The 26,063-nt window shown below is 46.5% G+C and overlaps 1 protein-coding gene across 1 annotated transcript in view; it reads left to right on the top strand.

Annotated features, from left to right (window-relative positions):
* LOC115088463 (cullin-9-like) overlaps nucleotides 1–26,063 on the top strand; it is a 197,082-nt gene that overhangs the window by 87,991 nt on the left and 83,028 nt on the right. Inside the window, exons 6-8 of the mRNA XM_029596737.1 lie at nucleotides 13,320–13,502; nucleotides 13,971–14,083; nucleotides 25,874–26,056. Coding sequence (XP_029452597.1) covers nucleotides 13,320–13,502; nucleotides 13,971–14,083; nucleotides 25,874–26,056 — 479 coding nt within the window. The remainder of the gene's footprint in view (nucleotides 1–13,319; nucleotides 13,503–13,970; nucleotides 14,084–25,873; nucleotides 26,057–26,063) is intronic.

Raw genomic sequence — 26,063 nt, 5'->3', positions numbered from 1 at the left:
CATCGAACAGGGGTAAAATAACTAGATAAAGGAAGAAAAACAAAGTTACATTACAACGAGGACTGTGAACTTGGAAGCTTAGGAAGCTAGAAGAGAAATATAAAGTTAAGTTAAAGGGAGAGAAACAAATTCCGGACTAGAGGTAGTCCAGACTAGAGATAGTCCACATGTTAGAGTCGGTATCCATGCTGTCAAGGTATTCAGAGGAGGGGAGGATCCATTAATCATGGGTAGATAACGCCTAATGTGTATCCCAGGGTTCTGGGAAGGCTTGGCGGAACAGCCACGTTTTGAGTTTTTTCTTAAAAGTTAGCAGGCAAGGTTCCAGCCTAAGTTCTGCAGGGAGGTTGTTCCAGATGGCTGGGCCTGCTGTCGAAAATGCTCGGTCCCTGGATGCGATGAGTCGTGTGGCTTTGGTTGGAGGGGCTTGTAGCGTTCCTTTGGATATTTCTCTCATTGGCCTGTTAGAAGTATGGAGTTTTAATGGAATTTCAAGGTCGAGATAAAGGAGATTATAGATGAATTTGTGTATTAATGTTAAAGATTTGTGAAGGACTCTGTAATTGACTGGTAACCAGTGTAGATTTCGGAGGATGGGTGTAATATGATCATTCCGGTTGGTGCTTGTCAGGATTCTAGCTGCAGCATTCTGTATCATCTGGAGAGGCCTGATGGATGAGTTGGGTAATCCTGTGAAGAGCGCGCTGCAGTAGTCTATTTTGGCAAAAATCAATGATTGAAGAACTGTCCTAAAGTCGTGGAAATATAAAAGGGGTTTGAGTCTTTTTAATACCTGTAGTCTGAAGAAGCAATCTTTGGTTATAGTGTTAATCATACTCTTTAGGTTAAGACGGTTATCAAGTATAACCCCAAGGTCTCTAACTTGAGTATGAGAGAGGGCGTGGTTATGTTGGGCCTGTGACTGATAGTTATCTTGGAAGGCGGAAATGAGGAGGAGTTCGGTCTTTTTAGCATTGAGGACCAAATTTAAACTGTTGAGGAGATTAGTGATAGAATGTAGGCAGTTGTTCCAGATCGAGAGTGATTTGGTGATGGATTCCGTTATGGGGATCAGGATCTGCACATCATCCGCGTAAATGTAGTGAATAAGGTTGAGGCTTGTTAATAGTTGGCATAGGGGGAGGAGGTAGATATTAAAAAGGGTGGGGGACAGGGAGGATCCTTGAGGTACTCCAAGTGATGAATTTGTTGGTGGTGATTCTTTATTATTTATTCTGACCTTGAAACTTCTATCGCTAAGGAAAGACTTGAACCAGTTGTAGACTTGTCCTGAGATGCCTATGTCTAATAGACGATTCAGGAGGATGGCGTGGTTGACGGTATCGAACGCCGCTGATATGTCTAAAAGGATTAGAAGAAAAGAATGTCCTTTGTCTAGTCCCATAATAATATGGTCAGTTAGGGAGATGAGCAAGGTTTCTGTGCTGCGTGATTTGCGGAAACCATATTGTGAAGGATATAAAATATTGTAATCTTCTAAATATTCTGATAGCTGGGTGTTAACCACCTTTTCTGTGAGTTTGGCTAAGAATGGAAGATTCGATATAGGGCGGAAATTAGCTAGTTCACTAGGGTCTAAGTTGTGTTTCTTAAGGAGGGGTTTGAGAGAGGCGTTTTTTTAGGATGTTTGGGTACAGTCCTTGGGTTAAGCAGCAGTTTATGATGTTGGCCAGTGGTCCGGATATAGTGTTTGGTATGAGTAGAAGTAGCTTGGTTGGTAGGTTGTCTGTGGGATGGCTGGATGGTTTCTGCTTCTTGAGAATGGATTCGATCTCTTTAGATGAAGTTAATTCGAAGTTTTCTAATTTGGCTTCCTTAAGCATATGGGTATTGGTAAATGAAACGAGGGTGTTGGTATTGGGTGGGAGGAGGGAGATCGTGTTTGATATCTTCTGCTGAAAGAATATGGCTAGCTCATTTGCCTTGGATTGAGCTTGTTTGTCTGGGATCGGTGGTGGTAGTGACTTTGTAATTTGAGACACATATGAGAAGAGAGCCTTCGCATCATATTGGAAGTCATGGATTTTATTTGCGTAAAAAACTTTTTTAGCTTTTAAAATTGATGACCTGTAATAATGTAAGGTTCCTCTGTATGATGAAAGCGTGGAGGGGGAAGGGGCTTTACGCCATTTGTTTTCTTTGTGACGTAGTTCTTGTTTTAACTGTTTGAGTTCCTGGGTGAACCAAGGTTGATTTCCTTTTTTTGTGGGGTTAATTCTTTTCGAGATAGATGGGCAGAGCTTATTTGCTACATCTTCTGTGATCTTGTGCCAGGAGAGCACTGCTGTGTTGGGGTTGGATAGATCTATATTTTTGAGATCCTTAGTGAGCTGTTCATTGAGTGTCTCGGAAGCACATGATTTCCTAAAGTGAATGGAGGAGAGGTGTTGGGTGTTGGGTGTCTGTTTATTTGAAGTGAGGGTGGTTGTTATCAGATAACATCTAAAATTACTTCTTATTCCAGAGAACAGAAAATGTGTAATATCATTGAAGCAAACTATCTTGCATAGTTTCTATGTATGCATGTTCTATATTTTGTAAAGAACCTATTTTATGTATGCATTCAAGTTGTAAACCACCTTGATCCTTGGAATGTGCAGAAATAAATAATTTTAAATAAATCATATTCAAAAGCCATTTACATGGATAATATAATAGTTATATTTAGCCCTATCTGGATAACTAGAATTTAGCTGGATAAGAAGGGGTGTTCCAAGGAGGAGCGGAGTTAGCCACATAAATTAAGCTAATTCTGGCCAGGCCATAGGACTGTCCTAAAGCTGGCCAGTCAGATATAACTGGCTAACTTTAAGATAGGAAGGTACTTTAAGATAGGGGGTATATTCAGTGGTGTGACTGCACTGCTGAATATACCCGGCTAGTTAGCTGGATGTGTTTATCCGGTTAACTAGCAAAGCTGCATAGCAGCTGAAAATGGACCCCACCGTGATTTGCTGTAAACCGCTTTGATTGGGTCTTTGATCTTGGAAAGTGGAATAGAAATAGGTGGGCCCAGGCGGGATCGCCGAGCCCACAACAATAACGGACGCGCCACCCCATGTCGGGCGGCGGTCCGAAGGAGCTGGTGGGCGGGACGAGGGGAGAAAGAATAGGGCGTCATCATCGGGCGCCCACGGCGCCAGATGATGATGCAATGGCCCCCTTAAAAGGTGATCGCGGAACGGCGATCACCCCTTTTCAGACGAGAGCCGGGAGCCAGGCGAAAGGCGAGCTGAGAGCAGCAAACAGCGTGCAGCAGGCGGTAGCGACACAACAGAAGGGTAAGCCAGATACAAAAAAAAAAAAAAAAAAAACGATTCCACCCGTAGCGTTAAGGCCCCAAAACGGCGGAGATGGCCCACCTGCCCTGATCCGGCTGCAAGGGCCGCTGGCTTATCCCCCCTCCGCAAATCACATCCCTGCTTACCCTCCGCGACGGACGCCGCTTCCCCTTCGAAGTCGTTAGCCCCCCCCGAGACCCCCCAGGCCAGCCGCCGATACCCGACCGAGCGCCACACAGGCGTCTTGCCCCATGCTCCTAACCCGCTCCCGAAGCGTACTGCCCCCCCCCCCCCCCCCTCCGGCCAGACAGCCTCCTTTCGGACAGGACGCGCCGGGCCCATGCGGCCGCCGACCCCCGCTAGCACCTGGCAAGCATGGCGAACCGGTACCGCCGCATTTGTATACCCAGCATGGCGGCGGCCTGCACGCGCCCCGGCCGGCCTGGCCGCTGTTGTTGAGCAGCCGCTCCCGCTCGCCCCTCGCCGGATGTGCAGCATTTCGCTGACCTGCTGGGCCCCAACCCCCCCCCCCCCCCGGGATCCAGCCGGAGCCGGGCAGCACGCGCACACAGCTCCCGCTCGCGCCGCATCGCCTTTCGCGCAGCGCACCCAGCGAAGGTGCACCCCCCCCCCCCCCGGACCCCCCTAGTAAAAACCCCAAAAAAAAAAAAAAAAAAAAAAAATATATATAGATATATATACATATATACATAATAAGTTTATTGTTGCAGCAAGCCCCGGGGCTGTGCCTGGCCCCCCACCCCCCAGCAGAGCACCTGGGGATCCCCGGCGGGATACCCCACCCAAGGGGTGCCGGGCAGTAGGACCATGTGGGAAGTGCCCATAAAATTGCCCCCCCCCCCCCAAACGCCTGCAAAAAAAAAAATACAACATTAAGATTTGGTGATGGTGGATACATGCATTTAAAAAAATAAATAAATAAATAATAATAATAATAATGATATTTAACGATGATGGGGGTTTTTTGTGAAACTCGAGCAGATTGGCAGAAGAAGGAAGAAGAGGCGTAATGCTAATAAATGGATAAATTGTGAGTGAATTGTGTGTGAATATGCCAACACTTTGCGAGGTCCCCGCATTGCATTTGTTGCGAGACCCTGCTTGTCACGGCATTCCGTGGTGCCCCATCACCCCCCCCCCCAACCAGAGGGAAGAGGATGACACGAGCGCTGATGGGGGGGGGGGGGGCGAAGGTAAGTGACACATGCACGCGCCAAAAAAAAAAAAAAAAGCAATGAGGGGGACGGGAAGCGATAGCAGGGGGACGGAAGGAGGCCGGGAGCACAGGGGACCATCGATGTAAGAGTAGAGTAGGGCAGAGTGCGGCAAAGCATTCAAGGGAGCATAAGAGGCAGCATTGAGGCCCCAAGGGGTAACAAGGAGCGTTCCCGGAATTCTGATGCCAGGAATACAGATTCCAGGGCGGGACAGTAGTGCTATGAAGGACTCCGCAAAAGGGGCGGACGTGACGCGTACGGGCTTTTAAACACGGGAGGGGCAACAAGGACGGCGCAGATAACTCTGGCAGGGGAGCAGAGGACAGTGGAGGGAGAGGGCAAGGATCAATGCCAGCCTATATATAAGATTGTAGGAAAGGGGTTTGTAAAACATTGTGGAGAGCCGGGCTCAGGTATGAATAGTTACTAAATCAATACTAACACAGCGCAATTTCTTACAGCATTCGTAGACAAAGAATGCCACCCCGCAAAAATACAGGTCGGCCATCGAGGTCTAAGAACGTAGAGCAGCCTCAAAGAGTGACGAGATCCAAGGCGGCAAATAAGGGTGAAAACGCAGGAAGAGCAAAGACCCCCCAGCCACCAAGGACACAAAAGACCCGGGGCAGGAAGAGAACAAGAGCCGAGCGCGGAAGGAGCGGAAGAATTGACGGCAGAGATCCAATCATCGAGACACCCCCAACGGGCGAACCAGATATAGAAGTTAATACCGAAGAAGTAGCGGTAGAGGCAGCGGAGAAAGAATACGTAAACGACAGGGAGCAGGACGCGGCAAGACAGCCAGACATCACTCAACCACGTCATGGAAACCGATCTCCGAACTACGACGGTAGGACAGATGAACACTGGCAGAGTACCCGCTCCCCGAACTACGACAGATGGACTGGTGAAGAATGGCAGAATACCTCGCCACGGTTTAACTATTACCGGGAACGCGAGTCCCACAACCAATGCGCGTACAGCGATCAGGATGGTTATCCCCAGACGTTTCGCGGCAGCGCAAGAGAGATCCATGGAGGAGCGTCAAATTGGAACAAAGGACGAGGTTGGCGAACTGAGACAAATCAAATGACCTACTCAAGTAGGAACCACATCACGAGACCTCACTACCAACACATTCCAGAAAACACCTACGAACAACAAGGTCATCCCGACGAGTGGGATCTGGCACAAACCCCCCGACGTGCACAACAACATCAGGACTCAGAGTGGGGCCCAAGCGCATCGTGGCAGTACACACGCCCTACTTCCCACGACATGCGATCAGGACCAAATACGTACAACACGGCACTGGAAGAGTTCGACAGGATACAGAGGACTGCGACTCTCGCCAGAAGTGGAGGTACAACATCGCAAGGTGAACAAGGAGGATCGCATGGCAGCAAACGCGACCAGGACGAACAACCATCCACAAGTCGAGCAAGGCAAGGCGGAGAGGGTGAGTGTTTGAGTAAAGACGGGGATATGGGGCTCAATGCTCCGCCGGACGGGGCAGAGTGTACAGGGTCACGGAATAGCTCCAGTTCGGGGAAAAAGAGCCATAAAGTAAAGCGCAGGGACAGCACCAGCTCAAGCAACTCCTCCAGCTCTTCTAGCTCTCTTAGTTCATCATCCTCCGAATCTAGCAACGACCAACAGGAACATAAGAAAGGAGGCAACAAAGACTCAAGAGGTCCTCCCGCACTAACGACGTTATCTGAGCTATGGGAGGACGTGCCCAGGCGATTAAGAAAGAAGATACAGAAGAAGAAATACATCGATATATTTAGCATACTGTTAGGGAGAAGGAAAGCCGAGGGGCGCAAAAAATCGAAGACAACACACAACAAAGAAAAGGAGAGGAGAATACCGAAGACCATAGTTAACTGGATCACGTCATTCCATTACATGGCCAGCGTAGTTGGTAGGAAGGATCCTTCACAATACGGACCGATGCTGGCGTACGCAGTCAATATCACCAGAGCCTATCAGCAGCATGGCGGATGGTCATGGCTGAATTACGATGAACAGTTTCGGGATAAGATGGAGGAGAACAGATATATGACCTGGGGAACTCAAGACGTCAGCCTTTGGATACAACATATGACATGCAAGACCACGGAGCAAGGAGCGAGACCCAGGGGCTCAAGAAGAACTTCCCCGTACAGATTCGCAGCAAAGCCGTTACACGCCCACGATAACACATGTTGGAAGTACAACAAAGCCGTATGTACATTTCAGGACTGCAAGTTCAAGCATGTGTGCACAATCTGCGGCGCTCCACACCCCATGATAAAGTGCAACAAGAAAGCTTCGCCGGGGAGTAAGGTCAATTCATAAGAGGATACAATGCAACAAGGCACCTTCACCCTTACGACCGATACAATACGAGAAGGCACCTTCACCCATACAACTGGAAGCATTGAAACCTTGGCTCCAGTTATACCCAAACAAGGACAAGGCAAATAAAATATGGCAAGGATTCAAAGAAGGATTCGTGATCCCATTCCAGGGACAATTACAAGGAGAAAACACCAACAACTCTCCTTCGGCAATGAAACACAGGGACATCGTATTAGAGAAGCTTCAAACGGAATTAGCATTAGGAAGAATCGCAGGTCCATTCAAGCGGCAACCATTCCACCACATGTTCCTATCGCCTTTAGCCGTTATCCCGAAGAAGGAAAAAGGAAAGTACCGACTCATCTTAAACTTATCATCCCTGCCGGGAAGGTCAGTAAACGACCACCTTGCGCAAGAGGACTGTTCGGTACAATACACATCCTTCGATTCAGCACTGGCCCTGCTGCGGACGTGTGGAAAAGGAGCCATGATGGCGAAGGCGGACATAGAGTCCGCCTTCAGGCTGCTCCCAGTGCACCCTGATAGCTTCCCACTACTTGGTTTCACTTTCAATAATCAATTTTACTTTGACAAATGTATGCCCATGGGGTGCTCCATATCATGCGCATACTTTGAGCTTTTCAGCACCTTCCTACACTGGGTCGTAGCAAAGAAAACGGATTCAAGCAATATCATACATTATCTTGACGACTTTCTATTCGTCGGTCCGCAAGACTCCAAAGCTTGTGGAAGACTGCTAGCACAGTTTCAGTTCATCGCCGCCGAATTAGGCGTTCCATTAGCACACAACAAGACGGAAGGCCCAGCAACTACCATATCATTCCTAGGAATAGAATTAGACTCCACAAGAATGATAGCGAGGCTACCCGCAGAAAAGGTAGTAAAGCTGCGCGACATGATACGGCAATCGGGATCCGCAAAGATGATAACACTACGAGAGGCGCAAGCCATATTGGGAACCCTGAACTTCGCATGCCGGGTGATCCCCATGGGAAGAGCGTTTATGAGAAGACTAGCGGCAGCAACCATAGGGATAAAGAAGCCGCATCATTTCCTCAGGGTTTCAAAAGAAATTAGAGACGACTTCAGAGTTTGGAGCTCTTTTCTCGATAGCTACAACGGGGTGTCAGTCGTTCAGGACGCTCCTTTATCCAATCGGGACCTGGACATTCAAACAGATGCATCGGGCAGTTGGGGATTCGGTGCCCTATGTCAAGGGGAATGGTGCGTGGAACCTTGGCCGGAAGATTGGAAAGAGAGGGGCATAACAAAAAACATCACATTCTTAGAACTTTTCCCAATATGGGTAACGCTGGTGCTGTGGAGCGAAAAGCTAAGCAACCGCCACATCATCTTCTGGTGTGACAACCAGGCGGTAGTGCACGTCTTGAACACGCAATCCGCAAAATGCGCAATAGTGGTGAACCTACTGAGGGAAATAGTCTTGCAGGCGCTAAAATGCAACATAACCGTAAGAGCTAGACACGTGCCGGGGGCGTTAAACGGCGCCGCCGACGCTTTATCCCGGGCTAAATGGAATTTATTTCATAAGCAGGTCCCTACAGCAGACGAATCACCAACAGCAATGCCGGAACGGTTATGGCAAATTGGTCGGATACAACAAAAGACCTGCTACGAAGATCAGTAGCATCAACAACATGGACCTCGTACTGCAAGAGCTACGAAGTAGTATCCAGTTTCCTTCAGAAAAACGGATGGAGACAGGGACCGGCAAAAAACGAGCTTCTCATTAAATTCATCGCCTACGAAAAAGACAACGGTGTATCCAGGAACACAGTCATCAAGCACCTCGCCGGAACAGCATTCTTTTTCAAAGCATTCGGTTGGGGTGACCCCACGAAATCATTCCTGATAAAAAAAATGTTGTCAGGTTGGGCAAGGAAGATCGGCCCAAACAAAGACAGAAGGCACCCCATTACACACAACATGCTGAAAGCGCTATGGGTAGCACTAGCGGACATCTGCTCATCTAAGTACGAGATCAAGTTATTTAGGCTTGCCTTCACCTTGGCATTCTTCGGTGCGCTCAGAATAAGCGAATTAGTAGCCCGCAACAAGAAAGACGAGGGAGGGAGCGGGCTATTGCGGAAGAACGTACAGTGCTCATCGGAAACCCTCAGCATTACTATAAACAGATCAAAGACCGATCAGCAAGGAAAAGGCGCTATACTACATCTCAATAGAATAGCAGGTTGTAGGACATGCCCAATCTTTAATTCACAAGAATATCTAGCCGCCCGCCCAGATGGAGGAAAGCATCTACTGATACATCACGACGGATCACCACTGACAAGATTCCAGCTGGTAGCAGTACTAAAATCAGCGGCTAACAAACTGGAGTGGGATATCAGGAAGTTTAGCTCCCATTCGTTCCGAATCGGCGCGGCAACAAGTGCGGCGATGGCAGGTTTAGACAAAGAGACAATTAAAAGGATCGGAAGATGGAGGTCGAACGCCGTCGATACTTACGTACGACTGGACAAGGTTATATCCCACTGAACTAATCAACCTCTTGATTCTATTTTACAGAACAGCGGGTACAGCGGTCAGCCTGGATCATTGGCCACTCATATGTGAGATGGGCGGCCAAGAGAGCGAGCGGAAGACCGTACGGGCGACATCTCGGTTTAGCATCACACGGGTGGAACATCATCTGGTTAGGAAAGTCGGGCATGCAGTGGAAGCAACTATTGCCCTGGTTATGGCGCCTAAAGGAAGAAAAGGCGGCTCCAGACGTGATAATCATGCACCTGGGGGGCAATGACCTGAATTCAACGACATGCAAAACTTTGATACAAATGGTACAGAGAGACCTGGTCTCAATATCGGAATTATTCCCGAACACTGCATTGGTCTGGTCAGAAATCATTCAGAGGCCAAAATGGAGGGACTCTAAATTATGGAACAGAGGCCGAAAGAAGGTTAACAAGCAGATGGAAACGTGGACGCACAAAAAAGGGTGGCATCAGATTAGGCACCAATGGACAGAAGATGGGTGCCAGGGTTTGTACAGAAAAGACGGGATACACTTATCTGACATAGGATATGACATATTTAACAATATGTTACAGGAGGCCATAGAAGCCTACAAGAGGCCATAGAAGCAGAGGGCGTACAGTTAGAAAAGGCCGCAGCTAAGTAATTAAAATGGGGAACGCGAGGCAAGGTTACACCTACCTCACGTTATGGCGGTTACCCGGGCCGGTTGGCTATATGGTAAGGGATGCCGGAGGCATCATTGGACGGCGTGATAGTCGTCAGCGCCAGGGAGGCGCGGATAAGGCGGTGGGGCCGCAAAGACCACATGGCGGGACCACCAGCGGACCTGGCTAAAAGACGCCCGGCTAGGTACGGCGGGCAGTTAGAGGAAGAACATCGGCTCGGGTATACCAGGAAATTTTATTCAAATGTATTAAGGAATAAAGCTGCGGCCTTTTGTTTACACCAAATAACAGTTGTAGTGTGTTTACTTAGATCACGGGTGTGTTAATGGGGAGTACAAGATGGGAAACGGGGTTGGCGACAAAGGAACGCCAATACAGATTGAACAAGTGGTGGCTGCTAACGTTAATAGGTGGGCCCAGGCGGGATCGCCGAGCCCACAACAATAACGGACGCGCCACCCCATGTCGGGCGGCGGTCCGAAGGAGCTGGTGGGCGGGACGAGGGGAGAAAGAATAGGGCGTCATCATCGGGCGCCCACGGCGCCAGATGATGACGCAACGGCCCCCTTAAAAGGTGATCGCGGAACGGCGATCACCCCTTTTCAGACGAGAGCCGGGAGCCAAGCGAAAGCCCACCCACCCACCCTACAAGAAGCTTAAATAAATAATTGAGGTTAGTCAATTTCATAAGGCAAGGAAGAAAAGGGAGGGTATTGTCGCAGCTTTGGTGAAGGCGGTTACCCGGGCCGGTTGGCTATATGGTAAGGGATGCCGGAGGCATCATTGGACGGCGTGATAGTCGTCAGCGCCAGGGAGGCGCGGATAAGGCGGTGGGGCCGCAAAGACCACATGGCGGGACCACCAGCGGACCTGGCTAAAAGACGCCCGGCTAGGTACGGCGGGCAGTTAGAGGAAGAACATCGGCTCGGGTATACCAGGAAATTTTATTCAAATGTATTAAGGAATAAAGCTGCGGCCTTTTGTTTACACCAAATAACAGTTGTAGCGTGTTTACTTAGATCACGGGTGTGTTAATGGGGAGTACAAGATGGGAAACAGGGTTGGCGACAAAGGAACGCCAATACAGATTGAACAAGTGGTGGCTGCTAACGTTAATGCTTAAATTAGATGCTTGCGCTAAGAAGGTTGAGTAAGAGGCTAAAGAGAATCTAATTTACCATTAGCTGTCCTCAGTAATAATCCTAGGTCAGCATTGTTATATTATTACTTTCTCACAGGACAAGCATGATGGTAGTCCTCGCACATGGGTGACATCATCAGCATGGAGCCCAATCACGGAACACTTTTGACAAAGTTTCTAGAACTTTGACTGGCACCTACTGGGCATGCCCAGCATGGAACTAATCCTGCAACCAACAGGGGTCCCTCTTCATTCTTTTTTTTTTTTGCGCAGCAGTAGCCATGTGGGTTAAGGAGCTCTCCAGAGATTCCTGACAGGAATTTTCCTCATGGAACTTTTTCAAAAAATTTCAAACAATTTCTACCCCATAGGGGTCCCCTATCGATTCTGTAGTCCGCGGTCCGGAACCCCCGCTGAACGACCTCCTGCAGTCGATCTCCTGCCGGCGCCATTTTCCGTACGGAAAACGATTCGCGGCAGGAGATCGTTTTCCGGACCCCCGCTGGACCCCCAGGGACTTTTGGCCAGCTTGGGGGGGCCTCCTGACCCCCACAAGACTTGCCAAAAGTCCAGCGGGGGTCCGGAACGACCTCCTGCAGTCGAATCGTGTTGGTCTATGGCCGCCGCCATTTTGCGCCGCCATTTTGCGCCGCCATTTTGCGCCGCCATTTTGAAAAATGGCGCCGGCTGAAGACAACACAATTCAATTGCAGGAGGCCGTTCCGGACCGCCGCTGGACCCCCAGGTAATTTAAGGCATTTGGGGGGGGGTTCGGGAGGGTGGGGGATTTAATTTAAAGGGTCGGGGGTGGGTTTTAGGGGGTTTTAGTGTGCCGGTTTTCCTGCCCTCCCCCTTCCCCCGATTTACGATTTTTTGACGATAAATCGGGGGAAGTGGTATTGTATCGTGGCCCTAAAGATTTTTGACGATTTAAAATATATCGGACGATATTTTAAATCGTCAAAAAACGATTCACATCCCTACTAGTTACCTATCCAACTTACACTAAAATTCTTCATGAAAGAGTGGTCCTCCGTACACACCCTAAGTTTTTACCAAAGGTAGTGTCGGATTTTCATCTTAATCAACCCATCATCCTACCTACTTTTTTTCCAAGGCCCCATTCATACTCATCCAGGGAATGGAGAACAGGCTCTGCATTCCCTGGACTGCAAATGTGCCCTTGCCTTTTATCTAGAGTGCACGTTGGCCCACAGGAAATCCACTCAATTATTTGTTTCTTTCGATAACATCAAATTGGGAAATCCAGTGGGAAAACAGACCCTTTCCTCCTGGTTGGCAGACTGTATCTCCTTTTGCTACCAGCAAGCAGGCATTCAGCTACAAGACCGTGTAAAGGCACACTCTGTTAGGGCCGTGGCAACCTCAGTGGCACACCTCCGTTGGGTGCCACTTATTGATATTTGTCAAGCTGCGACCTGGCGCTCTCTCCATACCTTCGCAGCCCATTTCTCCGATTAGTCTTAAATGTGTAACTTGCTAACTTCATGGAGTGCCCCCTAGTCCTTCTATTATTCAAAAGTGTAAATAACCGAGTCACATCTACTCGCTCAAGACCTCTCATGATCTTAAAGACCTCTATCATATCCCCCCTCAGCCGTCTCTTCTCCAAGCTGAACAGCCCTAACCTCTTTACTCTTTCCTCATAGGGGAGCTGTTCCATCCCCTTTATCATTTTGATTGCCCTTCTCTGTACCTTCTCCATATTGCGATTTATTTTATTTTTCGCATGTTCTTTTGCTATATTACGAGACTGAAGGGAGACCCCTTCTGGTTGCAGGGTTAGTGCCATGCTGGGCATGCCCAGTAAGTTGCAGTCAAAGTTCTAGAAGTTTTGACAAAAGTGTTCCGTGATTGGGCTCCATCCTGATGATGTCACCCATATATGTGTGGGGACTAACATCCTGCTGCCCTGTGAGAACACCTGTTACAGGTAAGCAACTCTGCTTTCTAAAGCCGAAACCTCAGATGTCTTTGTAGAATAAAACCATAATGGGCCATGATGCTGTTGCTTTGCACTTTCTGATGATCATCTCAGTGACTGATTTAATCTTGGCTTGTGTTTCAGATGCCAGCAGCCTCAGCCCTCTGTGTTGGCTCCTCACCGAGTACCTGGAGAATTTGGAGCTGCCACGCTGCACCAAGTGCCAAGCCGCAATCTTTAATTCTTGTGTACGCAGACTCAGCCACCTCCTGGTGCACGTGGACATAAGCAGGCCTAAAACCGTGGACATGAGCAGATCAGGGCTGGGTGTGTAGGACTCGCCTTTTCTCCTATCCCTAGAGGTGTCTGGGAGCTTAGGACTGGGTACATAGGATGATGTAGTTCCCCTCTCCCTCTCTGGGGAAGGTGGGAACTGATATGGTTTTCAGGATATCCACAATAAATATGAATGAGCTGTATTTACATGCACTACCCCCATTGTGCTACTCCTGTAGGACAGCTAAGTTATCTGACCTAAGTCAGAGTGGGTCAGATTCCTTTGTTGCCTTCTTGCTTGGAGGCGTCTGGGCGTGCGTTCGTTCGTTTGTATATGTAGTGTTCCCTCTGCTGGGTGCATAGGGCTCCCCTGATCTCCTTTCTCTCTGAGACTGCCCCATTCTCCCCTTTCCCTGCCACTTTCTGGTAGCTCAGGGCTACGTGGGTAAGACACCTCTGTTCTTCTCTTTTCTTGCTGGTATCTTGGGAGTTCAGGTTTCTGCTTTTTGCCTTGTACAGCTGGAAAGAAGAAGACGGGACAAGGCCTGGACTCTGCAGCTGTGAAAGAGCAGGGGAAGCTGAGCACCTTGAGTGAGATCGCGCGCTGCTGGCAGGAGGTGGTGCAACAGCAGGTACAGCTTCAGGGGCTTTCACACCTGCACGTGTGTGCGGCGTATCTTCCTGGAAGAGCCGGCTGTGAGGCAAGGGTTTCATTCTTTATCTGGCAGGATTCGGTTCAATGCATGGATTCTTTCCTCCAGGCAATATTTATTACATTGCAGAGCTCCTAGTGTCCCTGCTTCTATTTAACAAATATCCGGGGTACTGACTAAGGTTGTCACTAAATTTGGAATGCAGTTCCAGATCTTTGGATGACATTCAGTTATATATCCTGATCATTAGAGAAATTAAATCTGTGCTTGATGACCAAGACCAAATTAAAGAAAAATCCTCAAAAGACAGGGAAGTGTATCTGCCCACTTGCCCTGGGGTGGACTGGGAGGGCGGAGGTCCCATGGGTCACACGGCAAGTACAACATTCATCTCTTCAGAGAAACTTCTTCTGTCATTCACCCATGATTTGCACCCACTGATTTTCATCTTTCTTACACTCTACTGTAATGCCGGCATCTTGTACCTTGTTACCTCAAAACACTCTAAGCCCGGCTACAGTCAGTACCAAACTCTGCAGCAAGGCTCCTGGTAAACTCTGCAGCAAGGCTCCTGCTAACTCTGCGGCAAGGCTCCTGCTAACTCTGCGGCAAGGCTCCTGCTAACTCTGCGGCAAGGCTCCTGCTAACTCTGCGGCAAGGCTCCTGCTAAACTCTGCGGCAAGGCTCCTGCTAACTCTGCGGCAAGGCTCCTGCTAAACTCTGCGGCAAGGCTCCTGCTAACTCTGCGGCAAGGCTCCTGCTAAACTCTGCGGCAAGGCTCCTGCTAAACTCTGCGGCAAGGCTCCTGCTAACTCTGCAGCAAGGCTCCTGGTAACTCTGCAGCAAGGCTCCTGCTAACTCTGCGGCAAGGCTCCTGCTAAACTCTGCGGCAAGGCTCCTGCTAAACTCTGCGGCAAGGCTCCTGCTAACTCTGCGGCAAGGCTCCTGCTAACTCTGCGGCAAGGCTCCTGCTAAACTCTGCGGCAAGGCTCCTGCTTAACTCTGCGGCAAGGCTCCTGCTAACTCTGCAGCAAGGCTCCTGGTAACTCTGCGGCAAGGCTCCTGCTAAACTCTGCGGCAAGGCTCCTGCTAACTCTGCGGCAAGGCTCCTGCTAACTCTGCGGCAAGGCTCCTGCTAACTCTGCGGCAAGGCTCCTGCTAAACTCTGCGGCAAGGCTCCTGCTAACTCTGCAGCAAGGCTCCTGCTAACTCTGCGGCAAGGCTCCTGCTAAACTCTGCGGCAAGGCTCCTGCTAAGGCTCCTGGTAACTCTGCAGCAAGGCTCCTGGTAACTCTGCAGCAAGGCTCCTGGTAACTCTGCAGCAAGGCTCCTGCTAAACTCTGCAGCAAGGCTCCTGCTAAGGCTCCTGCTAAACTCTGCGGCAAGGCTCCTGCTAACTCTGCGGCAAGGCTCCTGCTAAACTCTGCGGCAAGGCTCCTGCTAAGGCTCCTGGTAACTCTGCAGCAAGGCTCCTGGTAACTCTGCGGCAAGGCTCCTGCTAAACTCTGCGGCAAGGCTCCTGCTAAACTCTGCGGCAAGGCTCCTGCTAAGGCTCCTGGTAACTCTGCGGCAAGGCTCCTGGTAACTCTGCAGCAAGGCTCCTGCTAAACTCTGCGGCAAGGCTCCTGCTAACTCTGCGGCAAGGCTCCTGCTAAGGCTCCTGCTAAACTCTGCGGCAAGGCTCCTGCTAAGGCTCCTGCTAAACTCTGCAGCAAGGCTCCTGCTAAGGCTCCTGCTAAACTCTGCGGCAAGGCTCCTGCTAAGGCTCCTGGTAACTCTGCAGCAAGGCTCCTGGTAAAGGTAGAATTTCAGTAGCAGATTTCATCAGTCTTGTTTGATCTGCATTGGCTGCCGGTTATTTCTCATATCAGGTTTAAGACCTTGACCTAGGTGTTCAAAACCTTGCATAAGATGGGGCCAATTTATTAGTTTGCCTTTCAAATAAATTCATAGAAACATCAAAAGCAATTTGAAAGAAATAGAGACACATGGGTGGAAATTTCCCTCTGGGAAGAATTCCCCAGTTAAAAATACGTTTTGTATAATAATTTAAAATCTCTATAGCCTGCAGTATGCAAAGTTCTCGTACATCCATGGACTGGATTGGTCCATAAAAGAAAAAGCAGGAAACACTATTTTACAAGAACAGGTAAAAGGGGGGGACGGAGCCTCCTCCTTAAAGTCAGGCCGAACCCCACAAACTTGCAGCCTCCTGTGCTGTAAATTTTAGAATCCAAAAAGAAATGTAATTGTGATGGTTAAAAACCAAACAAACCCTGTAGTGTATTCAGGCCAGCAGCGGCTGCAGGAGCAGATTCAGGAATATCACAAGACTGGGCTTGGGTGCAGTTATTTATTTACAGTGCATCATACGTGCATCAATAAAGTAATAGCTCACCTTGGATTAGGAACACACATTAGATAGACATAATCAGCATACGGATATCACGTAAGGTCCTACCAGCTCCCCTGAGGCCCCTCAAGTTCTCTATGCCTGGGCTCTTATGGCAGGGTGAAGGGAACCTCCTTTTTACCTAGAATACCCTTGAGGCCTTCTGCCTTAAGGAGGTCTGGGTTAAAAGCCTGAACCAGGCTCCTTAAGGTAGAATGAGGGAGTTGTCCGTATACTCCATCACATACTCTCCCCCTCAGCTCAGCCTTGTCAGGTCCAGCATCCAGACATGCCCAGGGTCAGCTTCAAATACACTCCCCTCCAGACATACTTTCCCCACTCGCCACGAGTTGTCTCCATACAGATGCAAAATGGGGCTAATCTGGACTCAGGATTACTGAGTTTGGGAGGACACCCGCTTCTAGCACGGCTTCTCCTGCGGCAGTCACCAAGAGGACGTGGGAGGTTGAACACTTCACTTCTTCAACGGTAGGGGGGAATGAAGTAAAGAGGATTTATATTTAGACAACTAGCAAGGACTGAATTGCACAGGCAGGGTAAACAATCGTGGGAGTAGATTGCTTATTACGGCGGTTACTACCCCAAATCAATTAGCTAGATACTTCACTTAGATGCAGCTCCAGCACTGCTGTCTGCATCGATGGTGGGGGTGGAAGGGAATTGGAACCAAAAAGTTACCAATAAGGGCCCTGATCTCAGCGGTCAGAGTAACAGATAAGTATGAAAACAATTAAGTGTGAAAGCTTGCTGGGCAGACTGGATGGGCCGTTTGGTCTTCTTCTGCTGACACTTCTATGTTTCTGTGTATGTTTCTATGTTTCTGTTCATCCCCATGTATACATGTTAATGTCTCTTTCCTCTTATAGTTGATATGTCCTTGACATAGTAAGTCCTGGCGAATGAGCTTTTTGCTACAACCGGAATCCATCAAGGCCTGGGTAGAAGCTCCCTCCAGTTCTACCTGGATTATAAAGACCTTTAGTCATGCATGCAGGACATCCACAAAATTGTAGCTTTGAAGTTGTGACAACTTCTGATCCCAAGCATGTTCCCACATGCCGTCATCATCATTCTGGGGCTCTGTCCCCATTCTTTGCTCCTTCTCGCGTTGCTCTGCTAACTTGCATTTGCACTCCAGATCATCAAGCCAAAAACATTCTTCCTTTGCATGAGCTTCTGTTTTACAGAAAGCACACTCCCATAGGGCCAACCGGGTTTCTGCCCTACCAGCTTTATTTAAAGACTCTTCAGTTTCCGACTGCCTATATGGACAGAGGTCTTCTTCATGCCCAATCTCCTCACAAAGGGCATATAAAGAGAGGGTCTGCAAGGCCCTATTTATGGGTTGTTACCATCTCTCCGGATTCCCCTTTTTCTTTTGGGTTGCGAGTCATCGCTGCTTAGGAGTGTTATTTTTAAGTATGTGTACTTCTTTCTCGGGCATTGGCTGGGTCACAAGGCTAACGTAAATAGGTTTGTTTCATCCATACTGCCAGTCCCTTGCTAAGTGCTCTTTCTGTCCACAGTTAAAACATGTGGATGAGAAAAAATTCCTTTAATAGAAAAAATCTTTTACATTGTTGTAAAAAAGAAGGAAAATGGTAATGTATCAAATCAATCCCAACAATTAGATAATCTCACAAATTATTTAGAAGAATCCATGTAAGATCAAGTTTTGTCAAGAGGTACCCTGTGCATGAGGTTTCAAAAAATGGAAGATAGAGATATTTTAAAATTATTTTTAAGAAATAGAGAAAAGTTATATCTTGCTGAAAAGATCTGGATGTATCCAGATATTACAAAAAACACCCAAATATGGAGGAGAAATTTTATTCAGATGGGCCCAGAGGTAAAACAACTAGGGGCCCAGATGACTGTTTATTTTCCTTGTAAATGTATTATAAAACATCTAAATGAACGATATGTATTTTTAGAACCATCTGAGCTCAGAAAATTCTTGGATGTAAGATTTATTTATTTAAAAGTGTTTATATACCGATTGTTAAACTAACATGATCTTTTTATTTCCAGGTTGGTCATAGGCAGATAGGAAGTGACATTTAAACTCACCGGTTTTCCTGTTAAATATTTCTTAATATGCTCCTATCTTGATTGTATCTAGGATCTTTAGATTCCTTATAAAGGGCAAACACGTTGATATCTGTTACTATGTTGTAGGATTGAATTCCTGTTATTTGTTATTGAATGCCTTAATATTGACATGTATAATTACTGTCAAACATAACTAATTCCAGAAGAAGAGACCACATCTCTCCCATTCTAATAAATCTGCACTGGCTGCCAATACACTACAGAATCCTACACAAGTCCTTCACCATCATCCATAAATCCATCCACTCCCAAGCCCCTCTCAACCTCCAAATCCCCCTCAGACTACACACATCATCCAGACCCATCAGAGAAGCCTACAAAGGTTTGCTGACTGTTCCCCCAACTAAATCCACACACCATATTACACTCAGAGACCGGGCCTTTTCTACAGCGGGACCCGCTCTTTGGAATACCTTACCACCGGATCTTAGACTTGACCCCTGCCTATTAGCTTTCAGAAAAAGGCTTAAGACCTGGCTATTTAAACAAGCCTTTCCCGAGTTTAATAGCCAGGGAGAGATCCTACGGCAATACCCATTGAGAGAACTTACTGCACAATGTAAATAATATCCATAAAGAGACATTACAGCACAATGTAAATAATCTACCTCTGTAAAGATTATATAATTCTTGTCTATTCCTGTCTCCTTCCTCCCCCAGTTTCAACAACCCTGTTATATTGTAACTTTTTTACTTCCTAGGCATTGGTTAAAAGAACAAAGTTATTGCACCCCCTGTTATTTGTAAACCGGCATGATATGATTGTATCATGAATGCCGGTATAGAAAAGCTTTAAATAAATAAAATAAATAAATTTGTAAAATAAATAAATAAATAAATAAAAGATGTGGGTGAGATTGGTGTCTGGCATCCAGGTACAAAGGCTGAGCCCTCCTCCCCACCCCCCTATCTTAGAGGTTTGTTGCTGAGGTCCTCTATCCTTTGTACCATGCCAGGCACTGTTATCTGTTGTCTCTCCAAGCCCCTTGTGCCTGCAGGCATTGACTGTACATGGTGAAAGGCTTCTGCCACTTCCAGGGCTCTCTCCAGGGTGAGTCTGATAGGTCAAGAGACCAATTCCACATGGGTCGGTCCAGACCATCTAGGAACTGCTCCAGGAGTATTTGATGAGCCACTGTCAGACTTGACCTTGCCTCTAGCTGGAGCCACTTCCACCCATGGGAACTGCTGCTGATAGTATTCTGGGGAGTACTCCCCCCTTTCTGTAGTAGAGCAGCCTTGACGTCCTCACAGGAAGCCCTCCCATCTGGATTGGTGGCCTGAAACACCTCTTGACCTTTACCTGTGAGCAAATTAGCCAAGTAGGTTGTCCAGCTGGTCTCTGGCCAGGCTGACAGGTGGGCAGCCCATTCAAAGTTCTTTAGAAAGACCTCCAGGTCCTCTTCTCCCTTCATCTTAAGCAGAATTTGCCTGAAGTATTCTGGACAGAGTCGCTTGCAAAGCCTCAGCTAGCGGAGCTAAGACTGTGCCTTCTTGTAGCCATTGCTGTTTCTTTGTCTTTGTGCAGTGCCTTCTTGTAGCCATTGCTGTTTCTTTGTCTTTTGCAGCTGTGGCCAGGACCTGGATTACCTGCTCCATTTTAACCCCCTTTGGGCCCAGCTCCTAAACAGATAACTCACATGTGACAGAGAAAACAAAAAACACCTGCTGGCCTGTCTGGCCCTGCTACTTGACCCCTGACTGCTCAGGCAGGGATAGCCCACCTGGCTTGCAGTAATAGAAATTGAAGTCAGGAGGCCCCAGGGAAAAAAAACTCTGCAAGCAATTTTTTTTCTTCTTCTTGGAGGCTGTGGGTTTTTACTTCTGCTTCCCACTTCAGCAAGCAAAATCCCACACCTGACACCATGTCTAGCATATTTGGGCCAGCTGTGGCTACAGGAACAGTTTCAGGAATACCACAAGACTTGACTAGCTTGGTTCAGGTGCAATTATTTATTTACAGTGCCTCAAACGTGCATAAATCAAAGAAATAGCTCACCTTGCATCAGCATACGGATATCCTGTGAGGCCCTGCCAAGCTCTCTAGGCCTGGGCTCGTATGGCAAGGTAAAGGGAACCTCCCTTCTCCCAGAATCCTTTGCAGCCGTCTGCCTTAAGGAGGCCTGGGTTAAAAACCTGAATGGGCTCTTTAAGGTAGAATGAGGGAGTTGTCAGAATACTCCAACACACCCCACATATTAACCAAAGTGAGCAGACATTTGCTGCAGGGGAAATCACTTTCTGGTCCATCCCAAGACATTTTTTACTTTGCTCTTGGATAGTTCTAACTGTATCAAGAAACATCCGTATTTTTTTGCCAAGATCTGGTCAGTTTCTGCTGACAAAACTTATCTCTTTTCAATGAGCCTTGAAAACTTGTCTTTCTGACCCTATAAGTTTTGTACCCAAAAAACAAATCGGAAGCCGATCCAGTTGGCTGTGTTACAGTAAAGACAATGAGAATCGGACGATCAAAAGAAGCCCTTTATTTCAATGCCCTGGTGAATGAAAAAATTGTTCCCTTCAGGTTTCATCTAACTTGTCTAAGAATGTCCAGTTTGGATTGTTAAGAAGTACCCACCGCATGTAGGGCATTGAAATAAAGGGCTTCTTTTGATCGTCCTATAAGTTTTGTTCCATGCAATACACTGGGTGTTCTTTGTTGCAATATTTTTATTTTGAGTTTATTTTTGTTGCTGATGAATTATTGACTGTGTTCTCCATTTGAGTTGTTTGTTTACTTGCGTACAAACATTTGATATTCCACTTTTTGCCAGGAATGGGCTCAAAGTGGATTACAATGAATTTGAGGATTAACAGATATATTATTGAAAATAACAATTAGTAATGTAAGTCATTTTAATAAAATAGAGTCCAGGGAGGGAACTTTGTTTTTCTAATGAGTTAATTTGTGGAAGGCCTGGTTGAAAAACCGTGCGTTGCCTTTTTCTGGAAAGCGAGGTAGCACATAGGTAGTGGAATCTTGCTCCAGATCTTGGGAACAAAGCAGCTGAAAGCCCTCAATCTTGTGTGGTTCAATTTCGCAGAGGATTGGCATTCTCTAGCAGAGGTGTAGAAGCAAGCAGACAGGTGAGGTACTCCGGGGTCTCTTATTTCACATATTTGAAGACAGAGTGTTTTGAATTTAATCCTGTTTTCAATTAGTAGCCAGTGCAATTTGTAAAGGATGGGCCTAATGTGGTCCAATTATTTGGCCCTTACTAAGATTCTCGCTGTTGTGTTTTGTATGAGTCGAGGTCATTTCAAGCAGGTCAAGGAGATACAATTTAGTAAAGAGTTACAGTAATCTAACTGGCTGTTGATTAATGCATAGATAACTGATGCAAGGTTGTCCTGATCAAGATAGTTGCATAGTTGGTTAACCTGGCAGAGATATATAAATGAGGCTGTCATTGCTTTAGTGATATGAGGCTCCATGGTGAGATTAGAATCGAGTTGAACCCCTAGGATTCGTAAAGAGTCTTGGGCTGGAAGGGAGTTCCTGATAGGTAGGATATGAACTGTAGGGGATGACTTTAATGGCTTAACCAGAGGAGTTCAGATTTGGAGGGGCTAAGTTTTAGTTTGTTGATCTGTTGGGCTACTGCTGTCAGACAGTTGTTGAGATTGGCAATGGGAGAGGATTGGTCAGATTCTAGTTTAAGACAAAGTTAGACATCAGCAAACAGGTGAATTCAATGTTGAAAAATAGAATCATATCACAAATAGGATGGATGTAGATGTTGAAGAGAATCTGGGAAAGAACATAGCCTTGAGGTCCTGCACAAACTAGGTTTTTTGGGGTGAATTGTTTGTTGGCCCAAATGACTGATTAAGTTCTATTGTGTATGAAAGATACAAACCATCTAAGGGCTGTCCCTTCGATGCCGATATTCCCTAGCCGCTAAATCAGAGTGATCAACCATGTCAAAGGCTGCAGAAAGATTAAGTAGTATTAGCATGGAGCTGCCTCTGTGATCTGCATTTAGATGAATACCTTTGGTGATGTCCAATAGGTCAGATTATAGTGCGGTGATCTTTCCTGAAACTGGATTGGTGGATGCAGGGTGTTACTCTCTTCAAGGAAGTTGAGGAATTGAAAATAGATCACCTTTTTAACAAGTTTGAAAAGAAGAGAAGGTTTAAAACTGGCTGATAATTATCAATTTTGGAGTCTGAACCTGGTTTCTGAGGATAGGTTTGATTACCACTTCTTTATGTGAGGCAGGAAGGAAGCCTTGAGTTAAGATGCCATTGACTATGTTGGAAAGCCAAGGGGCTAGATCTTGTTTTAGATTGCAAAAGAATCTTGGGAGAATAGGGTCCAGTGAGCTAAGAGATTGGCTAATTCTCTGGAGGATATTTCCCCTCTCAGGGGGTGATGGTTCTGAAGTCTGACAGTGTGGTGTTGCTTGGAGGGTGTTGGATTGTTCCTGTATATGGAGAAGATGGGAGCATTATGGAAGGTGTGAAGGAGGGGGGAGAGTTGTCTAAGGAGAAATGGATTGCAGGATCTTATTAGTGAATAATTTTGCAAAGTCCTCAGCTATATGGTCCCTGTGGTGGGAAACAAGTTTTGGAAAGTTTCTGTCCTAGTTTAAACAGTTTATTCAGATGGTTCTAGAGAGTTCTAGTTGTTTGGAGCCTGGCAAATAGCTGCTTTATATTTCTTCACATGCTCCTTGCAGTTGTGGAGGTTTGAGTCTGTCTTATGTTTCTGCCAAGCTCATTCAAATTGATGGGATTGCTGTTTCAAGAGGAGTTTCCGGACTGTTGTGATGGAGGAGAGATTCTTAGATGGCAATTTGAAGGGAGGGGCAGGTGGGTTTGCTTTTGGATAGGAAGGGTGGCTTGGACTAGTTAGTGATCCGACCATGAAATTGGGTCTACTGTTATCTTGTTGGAGTCAAGATTAAAGTTTGAAGAATGGAAGGTAAGGTCAAGGGAGTGACCGCGCTTGTGAGTAGAGATCTTGATTAACTGAGTGAATCAAGGATCCTCTATGTTACGTTGGAAGTTAACAGAGAAGCTACTGGGGGGTTCTCTGCATGGTAGTTGAAAGCTCCAAGAATTGAGTTTTTGTGGCACAGTGGTCATGTCACAGAGGAATTCTGAGGATTTGAGAAAGGAGTCAGGCTAGGTGTCAGGAGAGTGGAAGATCAGGAATAGTTTGGGTTCTTTGTGGCTTTGGAAATGTAAGACTAGGCAGTCAGATTTCCCTATTTGTTGGGAAGTGATTAGATCTAGTGTCAGTGAGTGGTTAAAATGCTAGCAACACCTCCTCCACAGCCCATGAGATGAGGTGTGTGGCTTATAGAATAACCAGATGGGCAGAGTTGAGTTAGTGTGATATCGTCACTCTCTCCAATCCAGGTCTCTGTGAAGGTTGTATACTTCGATGAAGTTGAAGATGTGGTGAGATTTACTGTTTGCTGAGTGGGTATTTAGGAACCCAAGTCATCGTGGAGTGAGGGGGTTATGCGTATCCTTGGTGTAGTTATGGTGCTGTATAGTGACTGGATTGGGTGGATGGCTGAGGGGTTCTCCTATCCCATGTCACTGAATAGGGATCAAGGTCTTGTTGAAGCATATTCTGATGACATGTAGTGGTCTTGAAGGAGAGTATTTTGATTCTTCTTTGTAATCTTAGCCTTCATGGGGGAATGCACTACAGTGATTTTGGGGAGGCTTTTGTAAAAATTAAAGTTTCTTCATTCTTATCTTGCTAGGTCAAGAGGGGAATTTGAATTGTGTGAAGGATGTTGGACTAGGTAGGGTACCTAGTGTATATGGGTGGGTGATCCTGATTGCGATGTCATTGAATATGGTTGGACAGTGAAACCCAAGAGTGGAACTCCTCCATAGATTAGTGGGTGTTTTTTTTCCAATATGCTGTTTATTAATTTTTCAATGATATTATTTATTTATTAATTTTTAATTTTTATTAAATTAATTTAATTTAATTAATTTAATGTTTATTAATTTTTCAATGATATCTCAACTTAACATTTCAAATTCAACTACACACATCCGTAAAACCTACCAGAAGCGCTTATCAGAACAGACTAATCACACAACCGGCGAAATCCGCTCTAAGGAAACGTGCACTGTCGACAGCGGGCCCTTCACTTTGGAACTCGCTCCCTCCAGACCTGCGTCTGGAACCATGCCACACTACATTTAAAAAGAAACTTAAGACTTGGTTATTCAAACTAGCCTTCCCCTAGAACCAAGAACAAGAAAAAAGTCTTTTCACTCCCACAATGATATTTTTCAGATCTTTTTTAATCTTCATTATTCAATTAGAGATTCACATATTCATGCTGTCTACATACAGTCTACATACATATATTCATGTGGACTTACATATCTCCATGTTATTTTTTGATTTATTAACCGCATGTCTATTAATGGTTTAATAGTACTTACTATTTGCCTACTTCTATTAATTTGTTTCAAAGTAAAAACTTGTTTACTTCGTTTGTTTCAATGTTAAAACTTGTTTACTTCTTTTTGCTCAATGTAAAACTTCGTTGTTTAATCCTGTTCTATGTAAACCGCAAAATGTAGCGATTGTTACTGTTCTATGTAAACCGGGGTGATATGTATATTATACAGGAACCTCCGGTATATAAATTATTTAAATAAATAAATAAATATTAACATATATTGAATGGAAAAAAATATAGCATATGACAGAAATGATAATGATGGTGTTTTAAATGGTTACTTACTATTGGATGGCTCCCCAAGGCCTTGTGGATAAATAAAAACAATGAAAAAAAGCTTTTCTGGGTGCACAAAGGGGTATGCCCTTTGACATTGGGTCTGCCTAAGTCAGCCTCTTAAGAGGCTTGGCTCAAGCGGGAGAAAAGTAGAAGGCGGTCCCAAGGAGGAGCTGCCTGGATCAGGCGTTCCCCTCGATGATCACGATGGGAGGGGGAGGGGCCCTAGGGAGTGTGATGGATCTCTCCTTCTTACCTCCTGCTGTTCCGGGTCTAAATTGCTGCAGATTCTGGGCAGGCCATAGTCTCTTCACACCCTAAAGGGGCCTTGGCTGGAGCGGGCATTTTATGTTAGATAAAAATAAATAAAGGTAAAGCAGTAACTCAGGCTCTTCCTGGTTGGTTGTAAGGAGTCCTGTCAGTCTGTGGAGGGTCAAAATGACCATGTGTGTGTTTGTGACAGTAGACAGCACTTTTCCTGCCTCGTCTTTTTGACACATCCTGTATTCTTTGGCCTAGATGAAGAAATTCTTGGAATCAGCTTGGAATACTTTGGACTTTGTGGAGCATTATCGGAATATTTATCTGCGCCTGAAGAATGCCATGGAGGAACTCTTCGGACAGCAGATGGCATTTGTCATGGCACTCCGTCATGGCTTTTCTGGGGCCTTCCTTCAGCTTTCCTTCCTGACAACCATGCACGTGAGTA

This window comes from Rhinatrema bivittatum, chromosome 3 (genome assembly GCF_901001135.1).
Source record: "Rhinatrema bivittatum chromosome 3, aRhiBiv1.1, whole genome shotgun sequence".
NCBI lineage: Eukaryota > Metazoa > Chordata > Amphibia > Gymnophiona > Rhinatrematidae > Rhinatrema > Rhinatrema bivittatum.
This window is presented reverse-complemented; position numbering and strand designations above follow the sequence as displayed.